This window comes from Corvus moneduloides, chromosome 2 (genome assembly GCF_009650955.1).
Source record: "Corvus moneduloides isolate bCorMon1 chromosome 2, bCorMon1.pri, whole genome shotgun sequence".
NCBI lineage: Eukaryota > Metazoa > Chordata > Aves > Passeriformes > Corvidae > Corvus > Corvus moneduloides.
Genome location: NC_045477.1, coordinates 64,568,934 through 64,582,185, shown reverse-complemented (window position 1 = coordinate 64,582,185; position 13,252 = coordinate 64,568,934). Strand labels below are relative to the sequence as shown.

Sequence of the window (13,252 nt, the reverse complement as noted above, 5' to 3'; positions counted from 1 at the left end):
AGGTTGCACTGTCTTTTAGACTAACAAAGAAATCAGTAAATCAGTGAAGCACTGAACAATTGAAAGAACCCAAATTTCTTAACACCTTTATAATTCCCCCTTCTAACAGGGTTTCTTTGTTAGGTTGGAATGGCATGATGTTTTGGAACTGTCAGATACAGGTTTTCATACAAATATTAAGGATGAACTATTTGATTTGGGAACTTCGTCCTTTCTCTTCTTTCCTTCTCTATTATACATTCACATTATTACTGTGTTTTTTTGAAAGCACTAGAAATTGAAGCAAGATCTTAACCAATGCTGTGACTAGAATTTTGGCATTGGAATGTGGAGACAGACATATTGAAAACAGGGAGGGGGAAGTAGCACTGCTCTTAAGCTTCTTGGTTTTTGTCTAGAGTCTGGAGAAAAAGGTTAAAAGTGTTACCTGTGCTCTTGGAAGGTAATTGAACTTGAGTTCTTTTGTGTCCCAGGAGTATAGAAATAAGAATTAGTTTCTGTCTTTGGCATTTCTCCCTTTTGTATAGATGATTAAGTTGTCACTGGGCCTGTACAAACCAGGAGAGAAGGTGGCCTTGGGATCTGATGAACAATATTAAGGTCCATCTTCTCATTTGGGCAGAGCTGGATCTGAATGATGACATTAACATCATGGCAGATGACAACATGAACTGTGGAATATTGACTTTGGAAATATTTTTCTCATATTTTTATGGAAAGACCAAGAGGTTGTGTTGGATGAAACTCTACAAAGAAACTATTTGAAATGCTTTACTGTCTGAGAGTTGCATTCTGGTTTCTTTTCCTCTATTTTCCTTTTCCGTTTTTTTTTCCTGGATATGACACCTGCATTTTATTTTCTTTACCAAAACAGAAATGTTTTTTGAACTATGATGTTAAACCCTTAATCTATAGAAATACAAAGAATGATAAAATGATAGCAACTATGAATGGATTGACTCTGGAGCAAGAATGCATGTCTGCTTAAGCAAGCGAGGAGCTTAAGTGGAATTACCTGGTTAATTCTCTGACCACATATGAGGCTTGTGAAAGGTTTAACAACATCGGAGAGGAGGTTTTTAAGGCAGCATTGCATGTTGGCACTGTTGCATTGGCTTCACAGGCTCAGAATTGTACATCTCTTCAAAACACAGCATAGAAGTCCTCCAGGAGAGTTAAGAAAAAGGGCTTAGTACACTTCATAGCAAGTTACTAAAAAAGCAGTTTTAGAAGTTTTATGTTAAACACATTGTGCAAATTTAGTGTATTAATCATGATCATCTATTCATACCTAATATAGACACTAATAGAAGATTAGTCAGAATGAGTAAGTGTTCTTAAAAGCTATATGAAAAGTTTTAGTATGTTTGTGGTTACACGTAACTTAGCCTTAGGAATGCTAAATTTGTGTCAAATTTATGAAAATCTAACCATCAATCTGTACTGATGATTAGTGAAGTATTGAAGTATAGGGTTTTTTGCTTTTTACCAGACATTGAAACAGTACATTCCATATCTCATCAAATCTCACAAACTAAGAAGGGAATGATATGGTCAGTACTGTGACAGAAATTTTCCTAGGAAAATCCAGGAGAGGATGGGAGTCATGCTGCTCATTAGATGGATTTAACTTTTATATTGTATTCAGTATCGAGCTATTGCCTAGGCACTCTGTCAAAAGTTATTTTGCTGCTGTAGGCACAAGTTTTTGAATGAAATGTGAAATAAGGTTTAAAGCAGTTTATGGTTATTGACGATCCTGTGGCAATTTTCAGAAGAGAAAAATGCTATCTGGTTGGGCCAAGTTACTTTGTGGGTATTTACCTGTGTTCATGGTTAAAATAACAGATGTAGTATTGTTTGAACATTGTATTCTTTGACACTCGTAAGCTGAATTTCTAGTTCTATTGCAGTGAAATTTTCCCTAGTGATATTGAACCGTAGAGGTAGTTTCATTTCAGTGGCTGTTTAAGGAATTTCTGGTTATGAAAATACTTAAGACATGCTAAGGTAAAAAATACAACTATAAAGTAGGGGAAAAAGCCCTAGTGGAGAGTTGTAGTATTATCGTGCACATGTACTGCTACCAGTTTTGGCTGGTAAGTGTTGCATAACAATATTGTTATTTTAAATGCTTCAGCTGAAGAGAAAGATCAGTGTTTATGGGAATGTTTGCAAATGACCTCTACACCAAAAATAGAGATTTGTTCCACTGTATGTTTATGAAAGTTCATCCTAAGTAAAAGTTTGCTTCAGCTCATGAGAATGTAATGTCAATCTTGGTAGTAAAGTCATTGCCTCATGCTGGGAGCAATTTTGGTTAATGACTTTAATGCTCTGTGAATTGTGTGGGTTATTACTGTACACTGCGAAGTTACGTGAATAAAAATACAGCCATTGTTTCTCAATATAATATTGCTGTTTTAATTATATTTGAAGAGTGACCAAGGCCCAGGTCTTCAAAACCTGAAAATGTGCTAAAAGTCTTGCTAATTTGTTACACAAAAGTATGAGAAACCTTATTGCCATATTTACTTGCAGTCATTAGCTTCTACAGAGACACAAGAACTACAATTATATGATTTAATGAAATAAACACACACAGTGAGAGTACATTCATCTAGCTAATCTGAAAACAGAAATCTCTCACACCAGGTGAAACTCAAATGAAGAGAGAAGCCAAACATTAGCATTGTCAGCCACACGCTGTCACTGTGGTTATGAGAGAAAGGCAACAAGATAGAAATATGAAGTCTTTTATAATGATATGTAAGCCCAAGTTTGGTTTCCATCAATGAAACCTGTCTTCTTTATTTAGAGTCTTTTATTTTGAGGGTTATATTCATTTTGCTAAGATATATTTTCCATTTCACTATTGTTAATCGATCAGTATTACTGATAGTCAGAGGAGTTTGATGTTAGCCTGTCAACTGCAACTTCATTATAGTTCACCTTTGTCTCATTTGCGGTTTGATACACTTGATTCCTATAAAAAGGAAGATATTTCAAAGATCTATAATCTGATTCAAGTTCTTTACCTTTTAGTATATCAGATAAGAATTTAGAAAACATTCCTGTTTCTTTAGGCTCTTAAAAAAAAGGAAAAAGTCAATGTAAAATTGAATTTATTTAGTGTCTTTTATTACCAAAATTCCTGCCTTCTAATGGTTTTGAATGTACATATCAGGAAGTATACTTTTAACACAACCATCTTTATCATCAGTTCCATTAAAACTGTACAGCTCTCTGATGTATTTTAATGTGAATTATATCTTCGGGTATCGCTCAAAAAAACCCCTGTGTTTTTATTCTCCAGCAGTCGGGTACAGAGTGTTATTTTTCATTACTATAAGTGTGGTTTTCATCAGCGTGAAAAAAACAACCCACCTTATTAGTGAAGAATTCTTCTTTCCCTGTGGCTTAGTAAAGGTTGTCAGGGACTTAAATTTAGACTGGAGTTGTTAACGTATCTAAGAGTTGCATGCAGCAGAGCTGTGCAATAGAACTGTAGGAAGTAAAAATGTGCCTCCTAGTGTAAAGAAGGGGTAAAATGCATTTTCATGAAAACGCTTGATAAATCACATTTTGATAGCTGCAAGCTGTGGATGTGATTCATTTTTCTTCAAAGAGATAAAGAGGAATAGCATATATTTAGTGGAGTGTTAGAACTGCTCTAGGGAGAAAGCCTACTACACACTGTGGATGAATCTATGCAATAATTCCAACGGTTTTAAACCAGACAGAAATATAATATTTATGTCTTCTGATACATGTTTACAAAGCTAAGTAAATGCTTGCCTAATTTCTACACCTCATTAATAAGTAGTATCAATATAGGTTACATAACACAAAGTAATAGCTTTGTAAAAACATGGAGCTGTAGCAAAAATGGTAACACACCTACTGGTTTGAAGATCATGTTTTTATTTAGTAAAATTAAATAGAATATTCTATTATGTTTTGTGTTACTTCCAAAGCAATTCCATATTCTTGGAAGTAATGTTATAATGCTGCCTTTCAATAATAATGTTTGTGGATAGCTTTTTTTTTCCAGTACAATAGAAACTGTGTGGTTAAATTTGGCTGATAAATACCTGACTTCCTGCTTTTTAATAAACCTAATACTATGGCAGTATAGTCAAGTAATGTCAGGGGTGTTAAATGATACCCTAACTCCAGTAATAAGTAGGAATATCTCTGTGGAAGTGGTTTAATTATTACTAAAGTTCAGAGTAATGGCAAGACAGCCTTGTATTACATTTGGTCATATGATAGTGTCCCATGTGGAGAAGCTAAGCCTCTCCTGCAAAGAGCTTTGGTTTTACAGTGTCGCTATCATTACACCCAGTGGGTGATGATGGTTTAACCTTGCGGGCATACCCTCTGCTTAATCCTGTCTTTCATTTTGCTGCCTCAAAATTTTCTTATTTGGGAATACTGGAGTAGTCCATAGCTAAACAGCCTAAGGTGTGGAAAGAAATGCTACTCTATTAATGCCTAGATCTAGATAATTTGCTGTCCGTACTTATTCTTGTGTTTTCATAATATGAGACTAAGAGAACTAAAATAGGAACATTTGCCTTTGAGTCATATCCTCCATTTCATTGAACACAAGTTCATACCTCACACAGAATCTAACAATGTCACATTTAGCTACAGGCAAGCAGGAGTAAGAAAAAATGGAGTCAGGTTGGTGAATTAGCCTACAGAAAAGCTGTAAAATCATCTGAAGTATGAGCTCAATCTTAGCCCATGCACTTATTTCTTTAAAAAAATAAATAGAATCTGAGAGGCATAAGAAGTATTTCTATCTCTACATCTCTTTGCTGCCTCATTGCAGTGAGGATTTTAAAATTGTCTTAGAAAAGCCACTGTGCTACTCTATTCTACTTTCTTTTCCTTCACACACCAAAGCTAATTGGAGTGTAAATCAGGAGGCCATAGCCACTGAATGAGCATTGGGAGGGGAACTTGTCCCATTGCTTCTCCAAGAGGAGCACCTAACTTGTCAAAACTTCCTAGCTGCTCCTGCTGCCATCTGAGAAGAGAACTTGCAGGTCCTCAGCAGTGAGCTGAAAAGGTTACATGGGGCAGGGGGACTATGAGAAGGGTTAGAGGATTAAAGGAAGGGGAAGCTTGCGCATGAGATGAAAGCTGGTGCCTTTGGCTGCCGTAACTGATGATACCTAGGACAGTTTTAAAACCGCAGGTGCTTTTGCTGGGTAAAACAAGAGACTGATTTTAGGAATTAAGAGTTATTTTTCTCCTGTAAATATTTTCTGCTCATAAGGGTTTTCTTCATATCACATCAAGCCCAGATCTACTGCAGACATTCCCAGACTTTTTAAAGTTTCAAAGTGATACCATTATCCAGTCAAATCTCTATCATAGCACAATGCTTAGTGTTTCACACAACTTTTCTTAAATCAAACCAATGTTTTAAAATACTCCAGTGATAAAATAGCCCAGTGATTTATTTCGGCTGGTGTTTGATTACATGTTTTATATGGGTTTACATGGCAAGGTTGTGGGGAGGGGGGCTACAGAGGGTGCTTCTTCGAGAAGACACCAGAGGCTGCCCCCCATGTTTGACAGAGCCAGTTCCCAGTGGCTCTAAAACACATCCATTTCTGCCCAAAGCTGCACAGTGTCTGCGAGGGAAGAAAAATGTGAGAGAAACAAACCTGCAGACCCCAAGGTCCATGAAGAAGGAGGTAGAGAGCATGCTTCAGACACCAAATAGATTCTCTCTCAGCTTGTGGAGAAGGTGGTGCCCCCAGCAGCCCATAGAGGACCCACCCTGAAGAAAGGTAGGTAGGCCCTGAAGGAAGTTGCAGTTCATGAAGAGCACATGCAGGAGCAGGAAATGTGGCCCCTAGGGAACCTGCACTGGAGCAGTCTGTTCTTGAAGGCTCACACCCTGTGGAAGGGACACATGCTGGAGCAGTTAATGAAGGACTGTATTGCTTGGAAAGGACCCCATGTTGGAGCAGAGTAAGAGTATGATGAGGAAGGAGCAGCAGAAACAAAAGTTTTACTGACTGACTGCAACTCCCATTTCGTATCTCTTAACACCACTTAGTGGCAGGTGCAAGCTGGAGTGGAGTCAGAAGAAGAGGTTATGAAAGAGTGAATTTGAGCCTGGGGAAAAGGAAGGGGTGGGAAGTGGGAAAGGTGTTTTTAGTTTTGTTTTTCTTGTTTCTCACAATCCTACTCTGTTTTTTATTGATGATAAATTAAATTAATCTTCCCCAGGCTGAGTCAGTTGTGCCAGTGATGGTAACTGGTGAGTGATCTCCCTGTCCTTATCTCAACCCATGAGCTTTTTCATCTCATTTTCTTCCTGTCTTGCTGAGAAGGGGGAGTGATAGAGCACCTTAGTGAGCACCTGCCAGCAGCTGAGGTTAACCCACCAGAACATTAAAGCTGGTATTGTATTCTCAGTCTGAACGCATTTATTTTCAGTTTCTGGCTCTTGTCTGTGTGACTGTACAACCCTTTGTCAATGTGAAATCTGTGACTTCCAGAAGTGCAAGGATATTTTGAGGCCCAAGGGATTGTTTTGACTAGTACAACATCCTGCATAATACAGATCAGAAATCTTAGCCAATAACATAAAAAAGCATGTGTCTTGTGCTGGTATCTACAGCATATGTTACCAAATGATTCCTTGATTTAATGATCTTCAGTGACAAAGGAAATAGTACTACGTTGCTTACTGACTGCAAGTGAATCAGCCTTTTATTTGATAAATGAGGTGTTTGGTGTCCATAGTTCAGATGCAGTACTCGTTTTCTTGAATCTCTAATAAACTGGTTAATTCGTAGTAGTATTTTGAATGCTGCAACATTTTGTTCTTAAGCACTTTTTTTCCTCTCTGTATTTTAATACTGGTCCAATATCTGTCCAGGAAAAAAAAAAAGAAGAAAAAAAAAAAAAACAGAAAAATAAATCCTCAGTCCTTTCTAACACTTACAGGTAAATGACAAAGTCAAAAGTTTCTATTTAAATATTTAGAATAAGAAAAATAAAACAATAAGTCCTCTAAATTACAGACTTCTAAAATCAGTTTTTATCGGTCATTGTTCTGACCTGAGTGGGTTTTTTTTCTGCCTCATGAACATGCTGTTTAACAGTACTCTTTAGCAATAGAACAGCAACAGATTTTTCTATTATTTAAAGACTTTCCTTGGGAAACTAAAGTAAAAAGCACAATTGAACACATGTATCTTTAATCATCATGAAATATATTAGAAAGATTTTATTAGCATTCTAGGTGCTCTATCACCTAACTGTATTTGAAACAATTCACCTTTTAAAGATGTGATAGTGTGATTATGGCAGAAATATTTGTTTTATATTTTTGAGGTTGCTTTTTCTGAAATTCAGTGAAAGTTATTGTTGCCAGCTGTTACTGCTTGTTGCCTTGATTATACAACTAAGTTCCCAGCGTTTCGTGCTCTTTTACTAGTGGAGTCTTAGCAGTACAACTATCCCCAATGGCAAGTGGACTAGAAGAAAGATTATAATTGTGAGAATAGAGTGTTGAATTTAGCATGGCGTTGTTAATTTCAGCACTTAAGTGGTTACAAATTTTAAGTAGAATAGAATTGCTGATGGCTGCAATGAGAGGAATAACTTAGTGCAGGAAGGATGACCACATTGCACCCACACAGACTTGGGCCTGACAACTAGAAAACAGCTTTGCAGTAAGAGAACTGGGAGTCCTGGTGGATAGCAAATTAGCCATGAGCTAGAATGACACCCTTGAAGAAAGGAAACCAACCTCCTGAACTGCATTAGGAAGGGTGCTGCCAGCAAGCTGATGGGAAGTCTCTACTCAGGACTGGGGAGACACTTTTGAAGTGCCAAGTCCAGTGCTGGGTTTTCCAGTATGGAAGGGAAATGGAAATACGGACTGAGTCCAGAAAAGGACCACAAAGATTATTAAGGTATGAGATCATGGGGAGGTGCTGAAAGAACTGTGACAGTTCATCCTGGAGAAGGGAAGGGTTAGGAAGGATCTAATTAATGTGTGCAAATACCTGATGTGGTGCGGGAAGGAGAGTAGAGAGGGAGCCAGGCTTTTCTCAGTAGTATACCAAATTAAAGAAAGGACACTGGGCACAAACTGAAATACAGAGAAATTTTCTTTAAACGTAAGGAAAAAAGCCCCACCACATTTTCTTGCAATTGGAACAATAGAACTCTGCACCAAGTTTCCCAGAGAGGTTGTGGAGTCTTCTTGGATATTTTAAAAATCGAACAAGCATGACTGTAGCTCAGTCATGGTAACTCCCTGAGTTGAGCAGAAAAGTTTGACTAAACCATCTCCAGACTTCCAAGCTTAACCATTCTATGATTCTGCAATCCTATAAATTAATTAAATTCGTCTTGCATAGACTGTGCAATACAGATGCAAAGAAAAAAGGAAAGAAAAACATGTATTCTCTAAGGTAAATGAAATACAAACTTCTAAATTGTATGGTAGGATAATAAATGGTAGGATAGCTGGTGTAGTACTATACACAGTATAGAAAAGAAACAGAAATAGGTACAATCCAAGTTACTGGTTTTTTCTGCAGTTTAGCTCCTGATGTAGGTATCTGAAATGGGTCAAGTAAATCTCATAAAGATATGTCTTTATCCCACCATAGGTTATGAATGAAGACTGTAGGAAGTAATCAAGTGATACCCATGTTAGTTCCAGAAATTAATGATGAACTCAGCCTCATATTTTATACTCTGAATTTAGATGCTTACCTGTAGAAATCTAAAACTTTATCCTAAGTGTCTAGGCTTCCTCTTTTAATTTACTGAGCACAAAAGCTTTCATTTAAAGTAGGTACCTAAACCAGGTTGGCTAAATTTCATTGTAGAGTCCATTTACCATAGTTCTGTTGAGTGTAATAGGAGCACCAAATTCACACAAAGACATTTTGGATGAAATTTAGCTCCAGAATATATATGTATAGGACTCAAATAATTTGTTATACATGGGCATTTGATTGAATACCTTGATGCTACCTACTTCTTTTTAACTGCACTCCCTTCTTTCCTGTTTGACATCCACATGCGAACATTGTGGGTACCCCAGGATATTTCTAAACTGGCATTGCTGATGGTTAGACAAGAGAAGTGAGGTTTAGGTTGAGGTTCATTCAAAAAGGTATGAGTGCAGGTGCCATGTGTGTAACCTCGTGATGCATCTGTGACTCATTCAGATGTGAAATGGAGGCAGATGTGAATTAGTCGGAGATCCAGGTGTAGTCAGTGGAGTCCTCAGTTACCATAATTGAGTCTGGAGACCCAGTCAGTTACTAAACTGAATGGTGTGTAGTAGATGTGTCTACTTCAATGTGAGAGGCATTGTTTTCCAGACTATATTGACTGGATTGACATTGTGTATAGGGGAAGCTTAGACACCTAAATTTAGCTGATTCCCACCAATCAAACCTTTTGTGTGAGATGAATCTCAGTTGTTCTTGTTGCTAAGGGAATACTCATATCTTCTGGAAGATTTATCAGTTTTTCTTATCTATCTGCACATAACATTTTTCAAAGGAGAAGGTAATTTTTAAATTCCATGCCTCATTTTTTACAGTGCTAGATAAATAAAAATACCATTTGCATACCTTCGTCTTCCTCTTTTTTAATATTTTTTTGGTATAACTGAAATTAAATCATCCTACCTTTTTAAAGCACAGTTCTAAGGAAGGATTTCTAATAATAATTTCTGTTCCCTAATCAGCTTTCCTTCCTCCAAACAATCACCAAATATTTACTGGAAACTATTATAAGTCTCATGCCATTTTGAAAATTAGCAGGTCATGAAGTGCAGATGATGCATTTTGACTGTCTCTTTAAGAATATCCGTATGGGACATTCATGGAATCCAGGAGTTCCTTCCTTAAAGCAAGTATCTTGGCAAGCTTTGCTTTCTGGGAAGGAAACCTAGACTTTTGGAAGAAAAAGCGTTTTATCTTAAGATATAACCTTATGCATAAGTGTCTTCAAGTTTGAACTAAACTTGTCCAGAGAATAGGTGTTCATTTTATTATGCTTATCTTATGGCTTTATCTTTTTATTTTTCTCAGATTTTTTGCCTTTTTTTTTTTTTTTCCTAAGGAGAAATATATGCATAAGAAGGGAAGTTCTCTGAATAAAATTTGAAAATTATATAGGTGATGAATATTCTGTTTTCTTTCAAATATTTTGCTTCCCAAGGAATGCTTTATATTTTTGTACATACACTTGCTCTGTTTGTCTTCAACAGGAGGAGAAGGGGGAGGAAAGAGGAATTAAGTAGATGGGGAACAAATAATGGATTATATTTGCAGTCTAAAACTCATATAATTAAACCTTCTAGAAATAGGAGTAAGAGTTGAATCATTTCTTAGTGCAATGCTATATCCCCTTCATGCTAATCCATGTAAACACATTTTAAGATAAGTCAGGAGAAGGAAATAATAATAGAATACTTACCTTTTTTCAGTGTGCATCACATGGTAAATGTCTTTGCTCTGGGCTTGCAAGGTGAAGACATGTCTTCTACAGAGAATCTGTCTAGATGTGGTGGCATCATAAACAACCAAACTTAGGACATATTTAACTGTGGCAAGGAAAGAAAAAAATATACAAAATCTTTTACAAAACATTCAAAAACTTTGGAGTTTTTTCCCATCTTGAAACAAACAAATAGCTAAAGACATAAACCAATCTTTAACTCTTCGGGATGCTTTGAATATTTTGCAGCTTTGGCAAAAAGCTTTTCAATATAAACCCCATGCTACATCAACACAAAAAAACTCCCAAAAAACAAACAAGCAAAAAACCCCCAATGGAACAAACAAACAAACAAACAAACATCAACAACAACAACAAAAAAAAACCACATAAAGAAGTTATTTAGTAACATCGGACACCTTTGTGAGAAAGAAAAAGTAGAAAAATATTTTCTTGTGTATACCCATATATCATTTTTATACCTTTATCAGTGTTTATAGCTCCATGATGAAGTCTTAGACATCACAGTAGGAACAGATCTGGATGTAAAGCAACTGGTGCTGAGAACACAGAGTTTGCTGTGTACATTTCCGTGGCAGTTGCTCTGGACTTTTGTGGTCCGTGGAGTGAATGTCCATTAGTTACTGAAGAATAATTCTAGTTTCATTCCATTCCAAAGGAATCCCATCCTTATGCTCCAAAAGGTTTTCACAAATATGTCAAATGGAGGTGACTAGAAGATTCATGTCAGAAGTACACTCCTGCAAGTTTATGTAGACATAATATTTAGTAACATATATTTCTTTCTACATGGAACAACTCACCTATTATTTTAAACAAATGTGCATTACTGAACTGTCATCTAAGTACTTCATGCTCAAATATTCCCAGCATATTTATGGTGATTTTAAAGTTCTTCACTCTGAAAACCACACAAAAATGTCATTTTCAATACAAAACTTGAAATGAAATTTTATGTGCCTACCATTTAGGAGAAAGATTCTTTTTGCTCACTTGGTGATATGCTCTACTACTCTTTCAGATTAGATCTGTGTTGTCTTCAAGACCTAAAGAAAGTGTTTAAGTTCATTGAGAAAGATAGAATAACTTCTTTCTTTTAGTTTATCTTTACTGTACTGTTCTATTCCACAGCTGCATTTGTTAAATAGTGTCATGGAGATAACTATTGAAGACACACTCATATCAAGTAAAAGTATCATTATAAATGATTGATTCATCTAAAATAACTGGGAAAAAATAAAAACCTTCTCAACTTTATAATAGTTGAAAATTCTAAAATCCAAGAGCCTTATGGTGTGATGTTTATCACTTTACACGTCCTTCTTTTTTCTTATGTAAAATATATATGACTGACAAGAGAGTGTGATGCAATAATTGACCAGTTTTGATCTTAAGCTTTTACTGAATATTAAAAAATATTTTTTGTTACAGAGCAATGGTCAATTACTGAATTTAAGGGAAAGCAATTTATTAGTCAAAACATGTTAAATTGTTGCAATGTAAAATGTACTTAAAATATGCAAGCACATATTTCAATATTGATGAAGACACACTGTAACACAGCAAAGGCATAAAAAAACGGATTTTATTTTCAATAGAGAAGTAAATACAATTTGAGTGTTTTGCGGTTTTCTTCTTCGTTTAAATTTATGTGTTTTGCAAAAATGTAACAAAAGAAGCTGGTTTTAATTGGTAGTGTTATTTCAAGGCCCTTGAAACCCTGGCACTTACAGTTGTTGTGAGTGTGAATGTGATCTGGCAAGCACAGCATAGTCATTAACTAATGGATTGTAGCTACACTCTTTCAGTAAAAACATGTAGGTGGTTAGTAGTACTGTAATGTTACCAGCAATTTTAAAGTCATTTGTAGGTTAGTTTGTGAAATTAAAAGTGTAATCAAAAATTTCCCAGCACTGCTGCCTTTTTCAGCTGATTTAAGTGCAGATTCCTTAGATCATTCAGAAGAGAAACTAAATGACTTAAAAATAATCACCCACACCACAATGGATTAGTTGTTTGAATTACAGTTTCACAATTCATATATTTCTTCTCATGAGAAATGAAAGGAATTGTATAAGGTAGTTGCTCTCTGCCATTACTCCAGGTCTTAATATTTTTTTATTTTTCATATGCGACACATATTTTTCCTTCATTATTACTTCATTATGAATGGAGATCATATATTTCCAGTTGTAAATAGGCACTTAGTAATATGAATCCCTCTTGCATGAGTAACTACACTGTTTGGAGACATATTAATTATACATTTTGCAGAAGACTGAAAATATCTAACATATGTTATAGATGAATATAGGTCACTGTGACAGCTGTAATAGATAAATATATGCATATCTATGCATACAGACATGCACAGATAAAACACGTTCCGCTAGGGTTCAGAGATATTCAGATAATCTAGATGTTAATGATACTGACCTTTGTCTACCCAACTTCCCTTCAGCATTTAAAGAGCCAGCATGACTGATTTTAAAGATGGACATCGTTAAAAATAAGGTGATACCTCAGTGGTTACGTTCTGTTAATACCCTCTGCAGTCTTACAGACTCTCATGGCCACATTCTCAAGAAGTTCTAGATACACTCACATGGTCTATTTCTGCATATCTGGACTACTGTGTTAGCCATAGGATGCCTGCCCAGTTCATCTTTGAGTAACCTAACTAAAATAGTCCCTTTAGGCACCTGAAGATGGGGAAGTGTCTAGA

General features: G+C 36.0%; 1 protein-coding gene across 7 annotated transcripts in view; it reads left to right on the top strand.

Moving 5' to 3' along the window:
- PCDH9 (protocadherin 9) overlaps window positions 1-13,252 on the top strand; it is a 683,529-nt gene that overhangs the window by 446,046 nt on the left and 224,231 nt on the right. The window contains exon 5 of one of the 7 annotated variants that reach the window (XM_032099884.1): window positions 528-2,558. The exons of the other annotated variants lie outside the window; for them this stretch is intronic. Coding sequence (XP_031955775.1) covers window positions 528-535 — 8 coding nt within the window. The 3' untranslated portion in view covers window positions 536-2,558. Of the gene's footprint in view, window positions 1-527; window positions 2,559-13,252 lie in introns of those variants that run through there. 7 annotated transcript variants of the gene reach the window in all.